Raw genomic sequence first — 23,467 nt, forward strand, 5'->3', positions numbered from 1 at the left:
AGCACGAATGAGAATAAATTTTAAAAAGCCTGTGTCGGGTCCTCTAGCCTTGGGTTCTTCCTAAACAGGACAGATGAGGCTGGCATCTTTCTGTAAAAGCTTTTTGACATTCTGATGCATCCTTTTTAATTCATCAATAAAACCCTATTTATTTGATCATCTGAATTTCCCTGAAATCCTGATTTCCCCAGAGCATCTTGCTAAGAGTGCAAAACTAAAGGAGAAAAAAAAAAATGGAGAAAGCACTAGTTCTTTTCTCTTTAATGAGTTCATTTGCTGGCGTTCAACTCACAGATTTGCTATTAATGTTAAATTAGCTGGTTAAATTAGCTAATTATGTAAAATGTGTACAATACTCTCCATTTGGGACAACTGGCAAAGAAGGGCTACTCAGCGAAACTGGTGAAGAAACTACTTTTTAGACCAAATGAATTAGAAATACTGGAAACATTCAAATCAATTGGACAGTGGCCTCTGTCCAACATCCTGATGAATGAAAAGGCCGTGTGTTTTCAAGGGAGCTGGATTAATATGCTATATATTTTTACATTTTTTACATGCATAGCTACAGATTGTGTATGTGTTTGCACTTACTTTGTACACGTAAGTAAACAGGAGAGCCCCTGTTAGTCCAGTGTCATGGGGCAGTCAGGAATTCTGGATTCTCTTTCTGGCTCTGCCACCACCCTGTGGCCTGAACTTGGGCAAGTCGTTGTGGTGTTTTGTGCTTCTGCTGCCCCAGGAGTGTTTTCCATTTAGATTACCAGCTGCTCAGGGCCGGGCATGCACCTCTGTTTAGGGGACAGCAGCACAACACGGTACAACGATACAAAGATGCTGAAAGGGGACCTTGTGAAACTAGAAACCAGTGCAAGGTGAGCTGCATCAGTTCAGCAGGGAGAACTGCTAACCCTAATTAGCTCCGCAAAGAAAGGCTATTCAAAGCTAAGTTACGCCTACCTGCCTGCACAATGTCATTTATATAGCTGTATCTTATCCAGCAGCATGGATATCTGTATCTTACCCAAATGCACTGCTATTATACAAACAATAGTGTATTCTGGGCACCCACATATTTCACTGAATTCTTGCAGGTTTTGAGTGGTTCGCTTGAAGCTCACATCTTCAAAAAAAGGTGGACTGACATGAATATGATGTATATGGGAGAAATTGGTCTCCTAAAGTTAGAGCATTTCCCTCTGAAGTGGGCAAAAAGTACTGACGTAGTAGCAGAAAGGGGCTTTTAGCTTAGGCAAGTGTAGCCAAATGCAAGTTGATGTAACTCCTGGAGTTAACACGCTGGTGAAAATGACTCACTGTATCCCTCTGTGTCTTTTGCATTCAGGAATGATACAGAACTTTCTTTGGCTGGCATTTGTTGACATTTTTAGCATAAATTTACACTTTTTCAAGTCTGCAAAAGTCAGCAAATCTCATTAAAAAACGATATTGATACACCGTTGCACCACCTTGCTCAGGATGCAAATTCAGTTTCTCCTTGTTGCCGTACCCCGTTGAGCAAACATATGTCATGGCCTTTGAATATGAAACTGGCAGATGTCTAATTGACCTGAATAAATTTCCAGCATATACCAGAATGGGTCAATAGAAGGTCTTAGAATCCCCCACCAAATTTTAATCAAAACTAATGAGATGATTAACAAGTGAATGCAGAGATGAGTTATGTGATGCAGAAAATGCTGGGAAGCTCTGCATCTAGAACCACAGGCAATTAATTCAAATACAATTTTCTCTTCCTGGAGCTCCAGAGAACTTTGCTGTGTGGCAGGGAAGAGGCTGAAGCAGAACCATTTAAGAAGTAGTCCAGGTGGATGCCATCCCAGCAAAGAGCATGGAAGATTTCTCTCTCCAGAGGGAATGGTCCTAGTTAGGAAGAAGGTACTGGGGATAGAACTGTCATGAAATGAAGATCTGAGCCAGAAAGCCACTAAACCCTGCAGGACAGAAGTCCTTTGCTAGTAATGAGATGTCTGCACTTGGAAGAGAGCCAGAACCAGACATAACCCAAATGATATTGTCAGACTTGGGCTTCCTCTTGCAGCTACCTCCTGGCATGATGGAATGTGTCCTCCCAGCCCAGAACATTTGAATACAGGTGTAGCTGGAATGTATATTAAAACATTTGCAAAAGAAGCAGGTTACTGTCGAGTCTTAATATCAGATGTGGTAAAGAAAACTTCTGATGCCGTCGTGCAAGGGAGGAATTGGATCCCGTGTATGAGTAGAGAAGATAGGTGAAGCAACGTTTTCCATTGCATCCTCAGGAATTGGACAAAGGAGCACTGTCCAGTGCATTTATTTTTTCTGCTCTTAGGTGCTGGCACCAGCAGCCCTCACAGCAGTCCTGGGAGGTTGGTGTGACACACACCCCTCAGCTCTTGGCAATTTGTGTTAGGCAGTCGAACTTTGCGGGTGCCGCAGTCCACTCAGTGTAAGGGTTCATCAGAGCTGGATGGCGTGATTGTCATTAATGCAATCATCAGCTCTTCTATGAAATGTTTGTAGCGACAGCATAATACAGGGATATTAGAAATTATAAGCTTGAGCGTGTGGGCCTGGTGCATCACACCATCTTTTCACCACCTCCCCCTACTTACACCCATCAGCTGTAGATAATTCAGCCAAGACCGATGCTTCTTGTTACAGCAACACCTAGTTGTGCCAGCATCACCATGCAAAGCACTGTACAAACTCAGAACAGGTTTGCTACTTGCCTTGAAGAGTTTACAGTCTCCATTCAGTAACTCAAGGGACAAGTCTGGACTTTTTGAAGGTACTATTAAGGGCAATGCTTCTCTTGTTGTCACACCGCATCCCTGGCACCTTGGGTCTGACTCTTGCAGTATCTGATGGGGTCTGTAAGGAAATAGTAAACGAGCTCAGCATGTTCAGCATAGCTTTCATGCACGGATGTCACAAAAATACGAGTTTCCACTCAATATTTCTAGCTGCCAACAGTGTTTTTTTGTTTTGAAATCAAGCTGAAAGACCTAAAGGAGTATTTATGGGTTTTATTACTTTCAGTGCAGACAACAGTTATGGACCAGGGCCCACTCATACTACTAAACCTTAAGCACTGTTTAAATGCACAACAACTGTGCCAAACTGGTCATAACTAAGAAACTGTTGAACCTCTGAAGCATTTATTTTTTGGGTAGGTACTCTGGAAATTTAAGATTTCAATTTGAGGTTTATACTGTGTTTAAAAACATCCTGCTTTTGGACCTTCACCTTCCAAGGAGTTCATCCAAGCCATCATATCTTACTAGATAATGTGATTTTAGAGGGGGTAAAATGTTGCAGAGAGAGAGCATGAGAGACAGGAGCAAACACTCATTTCACATGGGTGTACATTCTTGTCACCATGATGGCCCTCAAGCATGTCCATCTGTTTGTCTGACTGGACCTCATCAGTGGAGTATGAGTTCTGCCCCACAAAAAGATACAGACTGGCTTGTGGTGAGGGGAGCCAGGTTGCTTTCTTTGCTCTTTCAACAACGACATGGAGGAACAACTCATCAATTCAAGCCAGTTATGGACTGGTGCAGGCAGTACAGGTTCACAGTAAGAAAGAAGTCCAGTCCCAAAGAAGTAAGTAGATAATTCAGACAAAAGTAAGGAAGGGTGGAGAAACAAATGCATGGGGCAATGTAGGTTCTTGCTTCAGAGCCCGTAAGGCATCAGTACCCAAGTAAGGAAGAGGACCCAGGAGTCCTGCACTTGAGGCAACGTGGGATGGATCCTGAAGATGTCCCAGGAAGGAGGGGATGACTGGACCAGCATCTCAGCTGAACTCAGGGTACTCTGCATAAAGGGGGAGCTTTGGCCACATTTCATCAGGTGTAAGTGAAGATAAATTTGCCGTTTCATCAGAGTTTTTCTTTCCTTTGCAAGGTCTTGTGATTTAAGCAAGCAAATAAATGCACAGCAAGATGAAATGTCCTTTGAGCCTGCTGGGAAAATTTGCATCAACTTTTGACCACAAAGCCTAGGAGCTTCCATATGAGTTGAATGTGCCTTTGGGAAATTTAATCCGATCCTTTGTGTCATGGCTTCCAAAGCAGAAAGAAAAATTGGGCAACTGACAGAAATCTGCCAGGTTTGAACATGGAAGCCAGGAGCTGGGAGAAGGTAAAGCATATAAATGTGTGTGTTTTCTGTTTCCTGCATTATTGCTGCATTAGATGTGTCAATCTGACACAGGAACTCAGAATGCAGAGAGACAGGGTATTCAGATTTAGCAAAGCCCATTACATTTACAAAGGCTCAGGAGAGATGTCCCAGCAAGACAGTGATGTAATAACTACAAGAAAATGTACTTTCAAAAAGATAGGCCCTTAGCTAAACTGTATGCACCAGGGGATTTCTCTACAGAAAGCTTCAGTTATTACTTTCTTAAAATCCTTATTACATTTCCAGCTCTATAAAAACTGAGTAATTACTGTCTTCAATTACCTCTTGGTGCCAACTCGATTAATGTCCTTTACACCGATTGCTTTTTGAACTGTTGGAGAGAAAAGATGATCTGGGTCAACTCTATAAATGGCCTTTTCAGTGTCTTGTTAGCTGAAAAGTAGGGACTTGCATTTTCAGGGAAGGGTCATCACTTGATTGCTCTGAGGAGGTGTAATGGATGGACTGGCGGGAGCCAGACTTTCAGTATCGAGGTCCAAAATTTAGGTGATGCCAGTGGATCAGCCATTCAAAGTGGTTGGTTCTTTCTCTTTGCCTGCAAACGCCCTTGCTCTAAACCCCTGGGATGTAGGCTAGAGAGGTGGCACTAAGTGGGAGGATCAATGGTTGTCTATGCTGGCTTTAATAATTAAAGCTATTGAGCCATTATGTCTTGGATCAACAAACAGAGCTAACAGGTCAGCCTTCCCAGCCTTGTAAATTGATTATTTTTCTACAGACAATATTAGGGTCAAAGGGCTTGACCGACCTGCTCTCCCAGGTCTTGGTATAAACAACCACTGATTGGGACCATCTGGCCATGATTTGGCTCAGCCCATTCGTTATTCTCAGCAGGAAAATACTTTTCTCCTGTAGCACGAGTGAGTGGTGTGTCAGTACCGAGCTTTCGTCTCCCTTGAGCGGGACCCTGCACTGTGGAACGGGACAGCATATAGGATTTGCTGCTGGTAGAGTTGTCTGCTACCTCAGGATCTGATATCTCATAATAATCATAATACGGAGCTGCTGGCTCCTTCCCTCAACACAGCAGGCAGTGATCTATGGACCACTTCCAGAATCCAGGTTGAGTCTTTCCCTCACATCGCAATCTTCCTTCTTCCTTGTAAAATCAGCCAAGCAATTATCTTACCTTCCTGATCCAGGCTTTTTTGGGGACCCCGCTGTTTTCTGCCAGCTGATTTTTGAAGTCACCTGGGTCATGATCTTCAAAGAAACCAAGCTGCTACGCTCTTGTTTTAACCTATAGAGCCAATCACCACTAGCACTAATTGGAGGGATACTGTGCGCTAAACACTTCAGCATTTCTGCTGTCTCAGGCAGAGTTTGCAACTGGCACTGAGCATCACATTGTGGATGCTGCTCTACTCTCTGTCTCCCCAGATAGCTATTTAAAGCTCTCATAGGCACATCTACATGGTCTACAGCCAATCTCTGATTGCAGCATAAATGTTTCCATTATAATACAAGCCTTGGAGACATATTCCAAAAACTTGTCTCCTCCTCCTGCCTGTTTCCATGTGGCAGGAGAAGGTTAGCCTAAAAATGCTTTGCAATTGCTGAGGATTAATGTTTTTTAATGCCAAATCCAGGTATGAGTTTCCAAAGGTCTTCTTTGTGTAACGGATTTTCAAGCAAAGACAATCTGAAATTTGCTCCTTGCAGCACAGTAGAACAATTCCCAGCAGAATATTATTCCATGCTTGGGTTTCATTGTATTATAATTTCACCTGTCTGTATTTTGATAGTCGGGTCTTGATGTTTAACTCAAAGCTCTCTCATGCACTGGCAATGTTCTCATTCCTTCATCAGGCCCCAGTACCACTTTCCTAATCAAGGTTTTCTGCATCCCTCGTTCTCGGCCTGAATTTTCTCTCCTTTCCTTTGATACCTGCGTGAGTTTGGAACACTTGAATTTTACATGCCAGATGTTGATTTTTTTGTTAATTTGTTTTGCTCGTTTTGACATAGGACCCTGGTGAAACTATATGCTACTGACTTTCTGCTCTCCCAATTAACACAGGCAGGGTGAGATCTTCACTACCAGGTATGTCAACCTGGCACATGTCACTTCAGAGAAAAAAATGTGTATTTTTTCAAACAATAGAAAATGTAAATATTAGGAAGCTATTGTAAAGGAAAAGCTCATGTGCATAACAAGGCATGCCCTTATCCTTTCCCTGTTGTTCCCTAATAATGCGGACGGCATTAGTCCCTTACTGAACCCCGACATCTCAGTTGCTGCCGTGTGTGCAGCCCAGGTAGACACTTCTGAATTAGCTTGCAGTGAGTTATCTATCTATCATCTCAGCTGCTGACAGCAGCCCACCCCAAAGTAGCTCAGTGTAAGCTACTGCCCTGAGCATTAAATCAGCTTCTTGGGCGAGTTTTGTAATTCAAAGAACTTCAGCCTGGGAGTGAAGAAAGTATCTTTCCCTCTCCTGAGCCCTTGCGGACTTCAGTCTGGGGTTGGATGTTCCCCAGGAGGTAAGGGGTTTGAAGCATCGCTCAAGGCAGGGCAGGGATGAGTGCTCTGACCCCTGTGCTACCACAGGGGCCACGTCTTCCTTTGACAGGTGTTCAGAGAGTGAGCAGACAACGCTTACGTTCATCTAGGTGTGCGCCAGATGGGTAAACAGGATAAGTGAAAGGATAACTTAACATCAGATTTTTTTAAGCGAGAGACAGAAAATTGCTTCATTCTGGGTGAGAACAAGGGCAGTGAGGAGCTCTCCTGGGGTAGAGATGCTTCTGAGTTGCGAAATGAAAACTTCATGTATCAAGGGGTAGTTACTGGTGAAAATGTAGGCACTTAAAGAGCCTGCAGGGATTTGGAAGAAGAGAATTTTGCTGTATCCACCATCGTGCCTGAGGTCGCACAGGGAGAGCCTATAGGAGAGAGAGCTGGACCCATATTATCAGAGGTTTCAGGCTCCAGACTGTTTTCTGTATTCACAGCTCTTTCTCAGCTCAGGAAGAGCTGAGCACCTGGGAGCAGCATGGAAACACAGGGAAAGAGTGAAGCCAAACAAAGGAAAAAACCTCTGGATTTTGTTTTCATTCTGCAGCATGTTGATTTATATTTCAAGCTGTGGTGGGTATAAAATGCTCATAGATATTCTAGCCCCTTCTTACATCCATGGCAGCAGGGGAGCGTTATCTCTGTAAGGACTGAAGGCAGAAATACACTGAGGAATACATTGACCCCCATGGCTTTTCCTGCCATCACATCCCAGCGACTTCTGGACCCACTGAACTAAAACCACTTCAGACAAATGGTTTCTTACTGAAAAGGCAGCAGCTGTTTTCCAAAGGTTCCAAAATTTACTGAGCTTGTAATGACTGCAGCCAGTTGCCGAGACTGTGACTGAGTGATCAGGATGTTCATAACCCAAGGCTATGCACTTATTGCTTTTTCCCTTGGAAAAATGAAACTGAGTATGTGGTATATCTTCTCTGGTTCCTTTTTACCTTGGTGAGAAAAGCACGCGACAAAGGCCGTTCACTGTTCTGCACTTTTCGACTCTTTTCTTATTGTCTGCCTGAATCCGTGGTCTATGGCTGGCTTGTATAATCCGGGGTGGGCCCACATGCATGGTTGTGGTGGGACCAGTCTGCTCCCTGGAGCAGTGTCCCACAGTGACCCATGGGGCCATCTTGCTACTAGTAAGGAGAATCTCAAAAGAACGCAAATCTAGCATGAATATTTGTTCTCATCACTCTGGACATGTGGATAAAGCTCAGAGAGATTCATAGCCAGATTTGTCAAGTCGCATGCATTGGTTATGAGATGTAAAGGGTTTGCCTCCCGCATCCTGTTCCTCCAAAGCCAGGTCTATATTTCACACAGTTGTAGCACAAGCCCCCATTTTCTGTGAATATCTAGGACACCAGAAAAGGTTGTTGCATGCTGGGGAAGTGGAATACATAATATGAAAGCCCTGTAATGGTTTAACCATTCATTTAGCCTGCAATGTTCTTCACATCACACAGCCTGAGATTACACAGTTGCATGAAGGAGTTGCAGGTATGGGGTTGAGAAGAAGGTTGAGAGGTCTGGAGATCTTCTGACGTAGTAAGATCAAATGGCTGAAGGCTTGGGCAAGACAAATTGAAACAGAACACATAGGACACAATTTTAGTAGGAAGGACAAACTTCTGTTGGAACAGGTTATGATGGGACTGGGTGAGTAGCCCACCAGCAGGTCCTCTGGAGTGGTAGGTTTCTGCAGGACGCACTGCATGGAGTCCCCTGGTCTAAGTTATACAAGAAGTTAGACAAAGACGTCACAGTGTTCACCTCTCACCTTAAGAGCAATGAAATCAATGTAGATTCCACAACTTACATTTCAACCTTCACTGAGGTGTATTTTATTATCCTGCTTAATTATGCTACATAAATCTCCACTATGCTAAGGTTAAAACGTGGCCTCTGCCCTGATAAGTTTATGATTTAAATAAATGAGGCGCTTGGGTTTAAGAAGCAAAAGGATATAACACAGAAACCAGCAGCGCAATGACTTGTAAATTTAAGTTGTGTCATTATAATTTTAAAAATATCAATGGTGTTTAGTGGAAGGGATTAGTAAAATGTAAAGATGAAGGAAGAGAGGACACAATAGAAAGGCAGGAGATGAACTGGGGAACAATGAGGAACGGAGGGTAGTAGTGAAGGGATGATGAAAGACAGCAAAAGAAGCAGCTGAATGAACTTCAGCACCTGAATGGTTGTCTTCAGCACTTGTGACAGCTATCTATTAGTTTGTGACAGATACCTCTTAGTTGTGCTGACCTAATTTTTCACCAGATCCCTGGAGCTGGGTACTCCTTGAAATGTTTTTCTTCTCCAAACCCACAAAGATCATAGGAAAAAAATGATATTGCATTGTAGGGCTTGCCTTTCCTGAAGGGGAATTGTTAAAAACCAATACCAGTCATACCAATGCCATCTTTAAAGTAGAGATGATAAGACCTTTTAGTTAATTTTATTGCATTACATTTAATTTTATAAATGTAAAGTAGATTACATTTAATTTTCTTGCTGAGCATTTAATATTACCTTACCAGACTTTAAATGGGAATTGCAAAAACTCTGCTGCATCGTTTGGAAATCACTTAGTTACACCACCATCTCTAGGAACTTTTCAGGTGCGCTGACAGCTTAAATTCCTGCAACGTCAGAAAGCAAATCTCCAAGAGACCCGTCCTTCTTGTGTTTCAAAGGCCACCTGGACCCCACTTTGTAAGGTTATTACGATGAACTGGCTCTACGCCACTGACATCTCTTAATTCACTGTCAGTTCTTTTGGTGACTCCAAGATCATTGATGAAACAGTACAAAATGCAGTGATCTTCCATCCTAACATGTCTGTCTCAAACCCTGCACTACTGGTGATAGAGTTGTGGGGTTCATCTGCAAGTATCTGTCTTGCTGATTTTGTCCTTCTTGCTGACAATAACAGAAAAAATTAAAGACATCTATCTTCAGCCTTATTCAGTGCCCACATAACGCTGCTGTACAATAAAGTTGATTTAAGTCTGTTCCTGTAGATTTGGTGCTTCAGTTAGCTCTTTATCACAATGCTTTCAAAGCTGCAGTGCCTGTAGCTCTCTGAGCATCCTCACTCTTTGACTACCCACAAACATTTCACGACACCAAAAATTTGGGCATTACCATCACTGCCATCTCACAGATTGCTTAGTATTGAACGGTTTCCAATCTGAACTTTGAGGCTGCTTGATGGGTATGTCCAGAGATTTTTATATTTGTCCAGCCTGAGAGTCAGGCCAGTGATCACTTCTTCAGGGTTCATCTTGCCCACCAAACTGGAATAATTCCAAGGTGATGGTGGTGACATTTCTGGGTGATGGGAAAGTCAACCCTTCCCCATCACCTAAGCTGTGGTGCCGAGTCTGGGCACATCACGTTGTCCCTGGCCAGGGCAGGGGGTGGGATAGCAACAGCAGTCAGGATGGTAACACCAAAGGAGTTCGCTGGCACCATCAAAGGCAACATGGAGCAAAAATTGCCAAAAAACCAGCAGCAACGCCTGACAGATATGGCACCGTTGGTATCATGCACATTTGAAGCATGCTGCAGCTATGGTATTATGGTGTTACGTTGCAGAAAGCTGCCTGCATGGTTTTTTATTGAAGAAACTCGCCAAAAGAAACTCTTTCTCACTTATGTTTTTTCTTAGTGAAAATGCAGGACAAGAAGGTGCTGGTCAAACAGTGGGGAGGCTCAGATTTCTAACATGCAGGAGGACATTGTGGAAAGCCCTATCAGAGGCACCACTCACTCTCTGTAATGTCCTTCAATGTGGCTGTCCTTCAAATGCGTTGAACTGTAGACTGAGTATAGATCATTCCTGTTTCTTCTCCTTCTTGGCAGCAAAACTTTGAGACTGTAAGGTAAGTGGGGTTTGTTGTTGCATGCTTGATTTTAGTATCACTGGGTCACAGTTTCTCTTGTAAAATGGGGGTTATGATGTTTGCCAGTGATATATTTACTTTGTCAAAAGTGCTATAGAAGTACAACAACTGTCATATTATCCTTCTCTTATATCACTTCATAGTAAATTAAATTTGAGGCCAAAAGGACTGTTCAGCTGCTGAAACTTATGCCCCATTTTCTGCAAGGGAAGCCTTGAAATTGGATGTCTGATGTCTCACTTCAGAAGGATTGATACCACTGCTATTTCTTGAAAATACAAGAGTGCGTTGCTGGTACTGGGAGTTTTACTTACTTCAGTTCAAGTTGTTGTTTCTCTTGCCTGAAGCTGCTAGTTACACAAAACAGAAAATATCCAAAGCTGTATTCAGTAGGATGAAATACTTTTGTGAGCAGTGGAATTTATGAAGTCTTATCTCCAACGTATGTCATGCTTGGCTGTCCACGGTTTAATAAGGTGGAGCTCTGATCTAAGGTTTTTTCCTGGGGTTGAGGCATCCATTACCCCTCCCTCCCATGTGAATTTACTGGAATAGATGAGCCAAGCAGTTCCACCTCCCTCTCAGTGCCAGCAGGAATCTGGGACTTTCTTTTCTATCCAGCCACCTCTTTTCCCCAAAACTCTAGGAACTTACTGGCTCAGATAGCACCTGAGGCAAGTGTTGATGCGCAACAAATCCACAAGTCATTACATGGAGACTGGTGGTCAGCCAGACACAGGGAACTTAATGGAGCTGGGTTAAAAAGAGAAGCTTGTGGATAGGGTCTAAGAACTCCTTACAGAAGGGGTGGGGAAAAAACCCCCATAATTAAGCATGAGAGTCAGGATGTGAGTGTTGTTTTTTATGCCTCTTACACACCTCAGGTCTTCCATGGTTCCAAATGATAGTAAGGCTTAAAGATTTTAATTTCAACCAGCCAACGTGCAGCCTGCAGCCGTTCAACTGAATGAGATGAGGAGAGACAGGCTGAGGATTTGGAAGATAACTGAGGATGACTGGATGCATGACATCAAATGGGACATTTGTCTTACCCATAAGATGGAAGGCAGCATTGGTAAATCACATTTAGGCTTCCTAAGCCCAAGGTTTGGTGTATCTACAATAACGATGAAAAAAATGATATTCCTCCTATATGTATTGTCACTGCCAGAAAGTTCGCCATTTGAACAAGTCCTTATGCAAAAGTATAGGCACGCTTTGCTGAGAAGGCTATGGAATATGTTCAAGCTCCTGGAAGGTGAATGCAGGCTCTGGGGCTCAAGCTGCACATAACTCAGTAACCGTGTTAAGGTGTAACTAGATTAGAAAGCCGTTCTGCCACCTTGCGATTTACTGTTTCCCAGGGAATTAGATCAATTAACAAAAGAAGCCATGATAAAAGATTATTCCATGGGATCAATTATGGGGGCTCTGTTCCTTTTTCTGACATTCATTGTTCTGGCCAGGTCTGAATCACCAACTTCATGAAAAAACTGCCTGGTTCAGTCTCACCTCTCTATATTGTTACATATTGCACAACTGCAAAACCAGCATTCCCTTAGTAAGGATAAGTAAAATAAAGGGGGGAAATAAACCCCAATAATGTGTTTTTTTAGTGGTTTACAGAAGGAGAATAGCTCATCTTCTTTCACAGTGTTTTACCTGCATGGTGAAGAGAAACACATCACACTTCTGCTCTGATTTCCTTCAGGGCTTGTACTATCACAGGTTCTATGGCTTTGACATTGGAAAAGCAGCAGTACTTTTCCACTTAGCTTAATCTTAGTTACTATTTTTTCTGTGGCAGCAGTACACAGTGCAACTTGGGAAATGTCAGGAGGCAAAAAACAATAAGAAGGCATTTGAATCATATCTCTGCCTTGATTCCCAGCATTAAGCCAGGCAACTTCTTCACCTGCCCCATGGGTTGCTTACTTCTTATTCACAAGCTGAGACAGAAAGAATTGATGGCAGCTATGTGCTGGGAAGAGATACTGATTGTTGTCATGCAGGAAATCCAAAAAAACAACCTAAACCACCTTTAGTGCAGACTTATATAATGGTAAATAGGAATAACAACATCATCCAGATGAGCGACTAACCATAGGGACAAATCTTGATGTTTCAGCACACTTTTATTCAGTTCTTATTCAGGCAGATTGGTAAAGCCTGATAAAGCTTCATAAGACAGACAGAATTAAGTCTATTGCAAGAAGTAGGGGCCTGGGACCTGATTCTTTGACCGTGGACCAATTTCAGCGTAATGGCAGCTGATGTCAGGGTGACAAGCTCTGTAAGAAGACGTAATATATTTTATTAAACTGACTGACATATGCCAACTGAATTATGCTCGCTTTATACAGGCAAAATTGCTCCTACAGTCTTAGATGGAAACTCTGGCCTTCACTCTGCTTCCATTTACACTGATGCAAGTCAAAGGTAATTTCATTATAACTAATGTAAACGCATTACAGACAAGGCAATTACACCTGTAAGATATTGGTGTGAGCTGAACCCTTTTCTCTGACATTTCTACTAATGTTTGAAATGAAATAACGAAGTAAAATGTGGTATTTTTTAAAATGTTAAACCTGTGGATGAGAGACCTGTGTGTACAAAAGCACTGAGCATTGGTAAATCTGTTAGATTTAGGAATTCACAAGTGTCACTTAGAAAATACCAGCAGATAAATTATGGAAAGGGATTGCAGGTAAAACTATCTCAGGAAAGGGGGAAAACAATCCCCTAGTATCATGCCAGTCATATGGGGAAAGGAGTTCTTTTGCCAGTGGAGTTTGTAAAGGCTTCCCAAAGGGAGGAAGCCATATTTGCAAAAGAACTGTGCTGTCTGTGCCTGTTTAGGCTGCTTTTTGGCAGAGCTCTCTGCCACTGCGGTGGTCCCTTGGGCAACTGGCCCAGTGGATGAGAAACGGCAGAGTACGTGCTCGCCTCCGCACTGAGCCCTTTCTTTTTCTTACGAAGGGAGGATGGGGAGGAGGAGTGAAACCATCTGTGCTTCCCAGTCCCTTCTGGTTTGGGGGTATCCTTTATTGAGCCCCTCTAATATTTACAGACAAGTTGTGACAGTGATTAATGAATCATCAAGAAAATTGTTTGGACTTTATTTGGTTTGAGTAGTCAAGGAACCATAGGTTTTACTAGATATACCTCATATTATTAAAACACTATATGAAAGAAATGTGAAAAGGAAAATTACGTTTCTGTCCCCTGATTTCTAACCCATTAGTTTTCAGGTTGAGATCCTTTCTTGCAAGCTGTGTGAGGAGAAAATGCTGTTCTCGTAACCCTTCATCCTCATTGTATCATATATTATTAATGAAGAAAGACCTCAGCATTCATGTTCTGCATAAGCCCGCACTATGTTTATTTTTTTCTTTTGTTTAAAGAAAACATAAATTGACACCTATAGCTCTGCTTGAGTTGGGAGTGAAGGGAAAGGGCTTGTAAATGAAACAAGGCAGTGGTTCAGCAATTAGAGCCCAGGATTGAAAGTCAGCAAGGTTACAGTTGTGGGGGAGATTTGCTGTTGTTTGTCCTGATGAAGTTCCTCCTAAATGAGGTGATTATTGTAGCTGTCAGGAATGAAAAGGTAGGACACATTGATTTCATCCCCACTGCAATCTCCAGGACGCGCCAGTACAGAGCAGTCAATATGAATTGCCAATTAACAAAAAAACAATATTGGCAAGTCGGCAGTTTGAGAAAAAACTCCCTCCAGCCAGTGCATAAAACTCCTGCCATTCAAATCACCATCCTCGAGCAAAGGCATTAGCAAACCTGCCCAGAAAATCAACAAAGATGAGCTTTTTCTGGTATAGCTGAATAGCAAATAGCAGAGCTGAGAGCCTGCCTGCACAGGGGAAATGTAGCAGAACAGCTATATGGGAACACACTTCAAGTGCACACCCTATCTGGAGATAAAAATCACTTTACTTTGGAGTAATTATTCTGTTATGAAAACATATTAGTTATTCAGGAATCAAGTATCTTTTATTTCAGAATTAAAGTGCCCATGCTCTTATTTTCCCATTCTGCTAATGATAATAGATACAGCCGTTGATTATAATAAATAGAGATTCTTCCACAATTGCTACTGTGGAAATCTTCCCCTTGTAAAAAAGCCCTAGGAATACCATGCTTCCAATTACCTTGGATTTCAAATACAGTTCATATAAATGGATACTGTTGACTGACTTACAGATTTCAGGAATTTTCATGCAATTAAAATTGTTAATCTGCAGTTTGGGGCTGAAGAAACAACTCCAGAATAGCAACCAGGAATAGCGCCTTTGACACTATGGAGCGAACCTGGTCTAGAAAACACCCAGCAGCTATTAGTACCTGACTATTACTGCACTTGCTAAGGAATTCCTGCCTTTGCAATAACAAACTTGGGTCTTGCGTGGTGCTTTTAACAAGCTCTCAAAGGACTTGAATGGAGAGCTATCATTATCCCTCATCTGCAAATGGGGAAAGCGAGGCAGCTGCTCTAAGACGATTTGTTTGATGTTGCACACCAAGCCAGTGAAAAAGAACCCTTTGCTTTCTAAACCCGAACGTGGCCTTTCCTTTCCTAAAGCAGATGATCCTATGGCAAGAAACGGAGCGCATCGATGGTAAAGCAAGGTCTATGGGCAAGACATGGGCTGGCCTTCAGTAAGCATTGGATGTTGGAGATCTGCCACTTCCCAGCCACTTTGTGAACTGACTCCGATTTGTCATCTCCAGCTGTGCAAAAACCACAATTCAAAAGCAAAACGCTGACTAGCTCAGGTTTACTTTCAGAGCTGACTTCAAAGATCAGCCGGGCTATTTCAGCTCGAGCCACCTCACCGCCTTCCCAGCGAAACCTGGGGAAAACTGTTTTTAAAAACATCGTAACTTGAAGACATTAAATTAAGTGATGCCTCAGCAACCCCTTGTAGACGTACTTGCAATCAGAATCCGCTCGAGGCTATGGCACACAGTTAACATTTAGCATTAGCTAGTTCGGAGGACACGTTACTCTAAGTAGCTAGTGCGTTTTGTTCATTTTAAACCCTATAAACGTTTAAACCCTTTGCTGTCGAGTCTGGTGAAGGCCCAGGAGCTCGTCAGGCGCCGTGAGGCGGCGGGCCCAGGCTCCGTGTGGGCGGCCTTGGTCCCTCGCCCTCCCGCCCCGTTTCCTTGCAGCTTCCAGAGCGAAGGAAGACTTCTGGGCACAGCCCTCTTTGCAGATGTATCTCGTCTGGTCGCTAATTTCTTAATCTGTTAATCATCTGAAGCGCCTTTCGGGGGGGGGGGGGGGGTTGCGCCGTCGAGGGCGCGTTTCCGTCGACTCCAGGCTGAGAAGAGCAGAGGCCGGAAGCGCCGCCATAAAAACTACAACTCCCAGAAGGCTCCGCGGCGCCGCCGCACGCTGCACGGCCGCCGGACGCCGCGCGCCCCGCCTCCCTCGCCTTCTATTGGGTGACAGGCCCGCAGCTGCCCGCCTTCTCTCTTCTGATTGGCTGCGCCGCGCCAGCACGGGTGTTTGAGGAGGAGGAGGAGGGGGTGCAAAATGGCGGCGGGCGAGGCGGCGGGGCGCTACCGGAGCACCATGAGCAAGAGCAAGGACCCCTCGGGGCTGCTCATCTCTGTCATCAGGTAGGGGCGGCGCGGACACCCGCTCCGCAGCCTCCCGTCCCAGCCTGCAGGGCCGCCCCGGGTGCTGCGTGGGCCCCTGGGGGTGAGACCCAGGGGCGTGTGCGGGCCCTGCCGTGCTGTGGGGGCTTTCCCGGGCCGGGCCTCCAGAGCCTGGGGTCTTTCCAGGGCCCTGACAGCGGTGGGGAGGCCTCAGTGCTGGAGCAGGCCTTCTCCTGAGGGGTGTCGTGCCGTCCTCCCCTCCTGCCCGGGTCCCCTCCCTCTGTTCCCCTTACTTTGCTCTATCCTGGGGTCAGAGGAGCAAGCCCTGCAGTTAGCCCTAGTTTAATGCCATACAGGGAGGGCCAAGGCACCATCTTCTTACTGCTGTAGAGTCCACAGTTGACCCCCATCCACAAACACACAGCACCACTGAGTGAAATATGGCTGGTTGGAAAAGCTGTAGGACTAGGAAGTCCTGTGTGTGGACCCCATGCTGTTTTAGGATGGGGTTGTGAGAAAAGCGCTACTTCTCCTGAGTCAAACTGTCTTGCAGGGGATGGAAAGAAAGCAGTTGCATTTAGTCATGTTTAGACTATTGATTTTTGTCTGCCCTTATTCCTGAACTCTCCTCTCCTCTGCTAGAGGATGATTCTGTGACATACTTGGAGCCAAGCAAGGACCTGAATTCACTTCACTGGTTTCTCTCTGTGCCTTCTTCAACTGCTTGTAAATCTCTTCTACGCTGCTTATAATGAGTGGGTTGGCAGCCTGTTTCCCACACTGAAGCTTTTAAATGTTGGCCTTATGCACGCCCTTTAAAGCAGGTGTCGTACTGGTATGATACTGTGAGTTGTAATTAACTTTCAAACTTTGGTTCCTACTTAAATGTCTTTGCCAGAAACTATGGTCATTCTGTTACTTGGAGAAGTTATTGTAGCAACAGTTCTGTATCTAGGACATGTTATGATTTTAAAATCGTCTATGAATGATAATGTTTAGGACAAAATTCTGTTCTTTTTCATTACACTGAAAACTGGTCTTTCAGATCTTGCAGAACTTGAGGTGGATGGTGGCTCTGAAAAAAGCAGCTGGTTCACAGAACTGCTTAGCCTTTCCAGGGTCGTGACTGCGGTCTATGAATTGTATCTTAATAGGTAACAAAGGATCACACTGAACAATGAATGAAAAGTGATGCTTAACAGAGGCTGTGTCGCCTGAGTTTTCCATTTCAAGTACATGTGGTTCATTAGTTTTATAAGAAAAACTGTTAAAAACCCAGATTTGTTTAGGTTGGAGTTACAAGTATACGTGTATGCAGATGGAGAAAAGTGTACATAGGTATGACCTCATATAAACATGAGGTATGACAGTGGTAGTAGTGTACTTTGGCAACTTTTTATTTTGTATATAAGAAATGTTGAATGGGAAAGGGATGGGACGCTAATACCCAAATATGTGACTATTAAAATGAGTGGTGTTCCTGCAGATTTTATATCCAGGCCTACACCCGCTCGTGGGTGCAATTATTCATAAAATTGCATGGACTGTTTGCATAATAAATACATGATTAGTTGTGAAAACCTGAAGAAATCGGGCCTCTCGCCTGGATCTTGACTTTTTGCTGGGCATTTACACCTTATATTTGGGACAAGGATAAATAGTGTGGATTTAAACTGTGTTGTGCTTAGTGTTCCTTTATCAGCCTCAAATTTGAATAAGTTGGGGAGGCAGACATGGTAAGTTGTAGCTAGATAACCGTAATTTAGAGAAAATACAGTAATTTATAGACAGTGGAAGAATGAATAATATACATGCATTGATTACTGTAGCATTTCCTGTAGTAATTGTCTTTTTTTCTTTTTTTTTTTTTCTTCTCACGTTTCCTATAATTTGCAAGAGTATTTTAAGGGCCTCCTTTTGTATCTCTGTTTTAATAAATCTGCACTTATTTCATTTATAATATAAAATGAGAGTGAGCTCATGGTACTGTGTTCTCCAAATAAGAAATCATGTTTGTCTAATAATCTTTGGTTTACAGGCAGTGATATCTTGGCTAGTTTAGGTCTAGTATTTAGACACAACATTGAGGTTATTGACGTTATGAAATTAAAATTATTCAATAGAACAGCCTGATAACTAAACCTCCAGAATTTAATTAGAACTTGGTTTGGATGTAGAGATTCTTTGCAGAGCTTGAAGTGTCATGTGGAGCCAGACCATGAAAACCTGAAAGTCGAACTGATTGCAAAGGAAGGAAAAAGTGTTAATAATATTCATGTTTCTTAAGGTTAGCCAAGTACAAAAAGCAAATGCCGTGGAAAGGAATTTAAATCACTTTCTTCTGTATGTTGTTTTTGTATAGTAGTTCATATAGGATGAACTTGCCAAGCAACAGGTGAATTTTTTTTCTGTTTTGTATGCTCGTAAAATAGCATTGCAAACAAATTTAGACCTGGGTGGGTTAAATGTATCTTTCTTATAACTTTACTCAGCTTCAGAAAAATACTACAAATCTTAGCAGTAGACTGTTGGTTTGAAATGTAGCAAAGTTTTCTTTTCTTGATAGCTTTACTTCCAAAACATTTATGTATAGAGTCTTCTGCCAATCCTTGTAGTTTTACACTTGGATTTCCCTGTTTATTTAGAAGGCTATTTATTTCTCTCTTGTTGCTGTGGGAAAGGCCCATAAAAGGAAACAGTGTATGAAAAGTAACAAAACTTTGGCTACATTATTCTGCTGTAAACAAACAAAACCAGAGGAGCTTCTTCAAATATTATGGTATTTTAATTGGTTATAGCAAAGACGCTTACATCTTTCAAAAAGAAACATTGTTTAGGTCTGCAAAATCTATTTAGTGTGCTTGTCTATAAAATGCTTTGAAATGTGAAGCTGAAAGGCCTTTTATAAATATAAATTATTTTATTAATGAAGGGATAATTTTTGATATTTACTCAAGCTCAGTAGCTCTCTTGCAAGAGACTGAATAATTTACTTTCCTCTGATACTAGGATTCTTTTACTTATTTCACTGGACTTCCCAGGAGAAAAATTGTCTCACTTTCAGGGAGCATATTTGGGGTCAAATCCTTGACAAAGTTTAACGTATTATAGCAGCACTCAACTCAAGTAAGAAATAGTATTGTATGGGAGCTGGGGCTCTGGTCTAAAATCAGGGTGCTGCTGCTTCAGGAAGGTTAATTGCATCAGTAGCAGTGTAGTTTTCATCACTGTTGTTCATCGCAGTCTCGGTATAGTTTGGAAATTTTGCGTGGTCCCTAATCTCTACAGTGTTGCTTTTCAGCAGCTCTGAATGCGGAAAACTCTGAGATGAAGGAAGACCCAACAGGAAAGACCGTCCCACTTTTGTTGTCTTTTCTGTCCCTGTGAAGTGTCAGTTTTTCCTGTTGTGTTGGGGAACACATTTTTTCTTTGGGAGTTGTTTCCTGTAGGAGGATTCGTGTACTGATCGAATTCACCTTGGTTTTCCGGTTGTTGCCAAGAATAGGGAATAAAGGCAGTCTCAAGTACAGACTAACTTGGAAGAAGTTGTTTCCCGAGCAGAAGGAGACGTGCTGCTCAGTAGAGTACAAAACTGAAAATAAACGATGTGCAGTACTGCCCCAGGACAGGACTGATCCATTTGGAAAGAGCCAGGAGCTACCAGGGGACCTGAGTTACGAGGTAGCATAGTCATACCCTTGGCAGTGCTGCTGAAGTTCTTGGGCATAGTTTCCGTCTTCTTTCTCCTAAAGGAGAGGTAGAGGGTTTGTTCATAGTAATAAATCTTTTAGAAGTAAGGAGTGTTTGGGAAGCTTAATGAATGTTTGCAAAGTCTCCTATTAAAATCCCCGCCTTTGTTGCGGCTCAAGGAAGCCTTCCTTCTTTTCCCTGTGCCTTTAGGGGATATGACAGTAAGTTCAGTTTGCCCTTGTCCTCGCATTGTTGAGAAGAAATGACGATTATTTGCTACAAGAAGACATAGCTCCTGGGATCGTGGCTTCTAGAGTAGGATATTGGATATCGGGGCTTTACAGCTTCTGTCCCCATGCTTCTGCTGGATGGTCAAAAGTGCAGCACTTGCACTCATGCCTCAGCACACCCACTTTCAAAACATGTGCTAATTCCTTCACATATGAGAGAGATTCTTTAAGTTCCTTAAATAAAAGGTACTTTGTAAGGTCAAAATGTTGTCACTGGAGACCAGGAGCTTTTGTTGTAGAAGTCTAATGCTGATCACATGGGCCTTGGCAATGTCTTTTTAAAAAAATAGTGCAAAGAATGGAGAACATTCTGCTCGTCTGCTGGAGGACAACTTGGGAAATATTTTTTTTTTTAACTTTCAGAGGACAAACACGTGTATGTATATTGATTTTTCTTAACCTTTTGTTTTGTTGCTAGCTGGTTGAAGCAGCTTTTGTACTCTGAAACAAGCAATGTGGCATTTAGCAAATGCTATTTTTTTGAGAGATCTTGTCAGATTTTTAATTGGTGAATGTGTCTGCCTTTTATATTTATTGTTAGGTGTTTTTCTTTCCAATTAAAGGTTGCTGTTTTTTAAAACTGGCCTTTAATAGCTGCTTTAATTGGGAGAAAACAAACTCTAGCATTGACTCCGTAAGACCTCATTGAAATCATTGTGCTCAGCTTTCACACAGGCAAACACATATGACAGATGTCAAGGAGAGCTAAAAGTGAGGCAAGATATAGTGCATTTCCCACTTTCATGTCTGCAGAAGTTGAAGTTACAGGCAAAAAACCTTGAACATATTTTATTTTTCACAAGTGGAATTCTTTTTCTTTTTAATGCTTTTTGGCCATTATTTTCATTACATTTACAGTGAACTTTGTTAAATGGATTCTTACTAAAGGCCTGGCATTTGGTTTTCTCTTTCTGTCTAAAGCAGTGGAACTGATATCCCCGTCTGTGATGTAGAGTGAGAAAGACAGATGTATAGCTGTTGCCCTTGTTGTTACATTTGGGAAATAGCTGCTACAAGAAATAAAGCCGAGTTACTCTGATCTGTATGTACTGTCGTGGTCTCTTAAAACCGCTTTTATTGCTAATGGTGTTTTCCAATGTTATAAAGGTAGTGGTTCTTCTACAAGACAAGTAGCTCAGAAATTCTCTGAGAATAAATTGTATATGGCAGAGTATGGTTTTAAATGATAAATTTTCCTGAAATTATCATAGAATCATAGAATGGTTTGGGTTGGAGGGGACCTTAAAGATCACCCAGTTCCAACCCCCCTGCCATGGGCAGGGACACCTTCCACTAGACCAGGTTGCTCAAGGACCCATCCAACCTGGCCTTGAACGTTTCCAGGGATGGGGCATTGACCACCTCTCTGGGCAACCTGTTCCAGCATCTCTCCACCCTCATCGTAAAAAACTTCTTCCTTATGTCCGATCTAAATCTACCCTCTTCCGGTTTAAAACCATTATGCCTTGTCCTGTTAACTACAGGCCCTCTTAAAAATTCTCTCTCCATCTTTCTTATAAGCCCCCTTTATATATCAAAAGGCTGCTGTAAGGTCTCCCCGGAGCCTTCCCTTCTCCAGACTGAACAACCCCAACTCTCTCAGCCTGTCCCCATAGGAGAGGTGCTCCAGCCCTCTGGTCATCTTTGTGGCCCTCCTCTGGACCCGCTCCAAGAGGTCCATGGCCTTCTGATGTTGGGGGCCCCAGAGCTGGACGCAGTGCTCTTGAGGCACTTGTATAAAATGTATGCATATTTGGCAAGTGTTGGGTTTTCGCTTGATGCAGATAGTTGGTTACGTTTAATAGCAACAATAGGTGAGGGTGCATATGTGAATACACAGCCACATGTGAAAGGACAATAGTGACCATGCCTTGTTAAAAGCTGAAGGTACTTTATTTTTCGGTTCTTATTTTAGCTTTAGAGAATGCACTCTGCAGAGTTTTTTAGCCTACCCTGACAAAATTAGGAAGCGGAAATAATTGGTTTTATTAATAAATGATTGTAAGTTCTGTGGTTTCAACAGCTCTTCATTCCAGTGCAGTATTGAAACCTTCAGGTTGATAATGAAATTTCCAAAGCTTCTTGCTAATTCATGCAGGGCTGCTGTTCTGTTGTGGTGTGATATTAAGGAAGGGTTCATAGCGCAAGGCGGTCAATGGCTCCTTAAATACTCTTTGTCTTTTAATCATCCAGGTGGCAGGTCTGAGTAGCGTTGTCCAGCCTCTGCTCTTGCAGATTTGAAAATACTGATCCTTAGGACTTCAGTTTTCTCTTGGGAATGTGGTAATTCATGTAATAGCTGTGTTGGCTTTTTGGATCTAAAGTTAATTACAAAAAAAGGTAGAGAGTTGGTACCTGTGGTCTCCTGTACGTGGAGACGGTCCTGGACAGGTTCTCACACAGTGGCTTGGTAGCTGAGTTGCTCTGCTTGCGCCTGGCTGCGTAACTGGCGTCTCATGGGTCTGTCTGCTGTCTGCATCCCTTTTCCAAGATGGAAAATGGTGTACAGCTGGTGGTGTGAGGGTTTTGCTTGTGTGCGGCATTGTTTTTTCATCTTAATGTACTGCTGTTGGAGACATCTGAAGGAGTGGGACTTCTTCTGTTGAAGTCATCATCTTAAATGACTGCAGTCCAGTCTTTGTTTCAGAAATCAGCTGATTACTAGCTATGCTTGCATCGTTTGTATTGGTGTGGTGAAATTTGATTAACGGTTGGTTAATTTAGCAAAATAAAGAATTCCCTGATGATATTTATTTAGATGGCTGTAGGCTGCTCAGCCTTTTCACTGCAGCTATCATGCATACATCTGCAAGTCCTCAATGATAAAAAGATCATCAACTTCTGTTGAAAATGCTCTAACCAACTGTGTAAGTAGCATGAAAGATTAATGGAATGTAAGTAGAGGAGGAAGATGTTTTATAATGCTCTGTTTACTTTGTATGTTTAACAGCATTTTGAAGAGACTTGGTTCTGCCGTTTCTTGTAGTGAAGGAGGGAGTTACTTCTTTGCACAATGCTGTCTGAAGGCTGGGTACCTTGTATTCCCCTTGATGAGGGTGGAGTGTGCTGGCCTCAGGATTTAGCTTTTTTTTTTTAAAGAAGAAGATCCTTCATAATTTTATAGTAATTTTACAGCAATACCTCATTTCCCATGCCTATTGACTTGTACGGTGCAATTTTTTACTACCTTCTTTCCAGCACTTCATTGTCTTCAT

At 42.7% G+C, this 23,467-nt stretch overlaps 1 protein-coding gene across 1 annotated transcript in view; it reads left to right on the top strand.

Annotated features, from left to right (window-relative positions):
* Positions 1 to 16,184: 16,184 nt before the first annotated feature.
* EXOC4 (exocyst complex component 4) overlaps positions 16,185 to 23,467 on the top strand; it is a 414,930-nt gene continuing 407,647 nt past the window's right edge. Inside the window, exon 1 of the mRNA XM_052789476.1 lies at positions 16,185 to 16,293. Within this exon, the coding sequence (XP_052645436.1) occupies positions 16,208 to 16,293 (86 nt within the window). The 5' untranslated portion in view covers positions 16,185 to 16,207. The remainder of the gene's footprint in view (positions 16,294 to 23,467) is intronic.

The sequence above is a fragment of the Harpia harpyja genome, chromosome 6, assembly GCF_026419915.1.
Source record: "Harpia harpyja isolate bHarHar1 chromosome 6, bHarHar1 primary haplotype, whole genome shotgun sequence".
NCBI lineage: Eukaryota > Metazoa > Chordata > Aves > Accipitriformes > Accipitridae > Harpia > Harpia harpyja.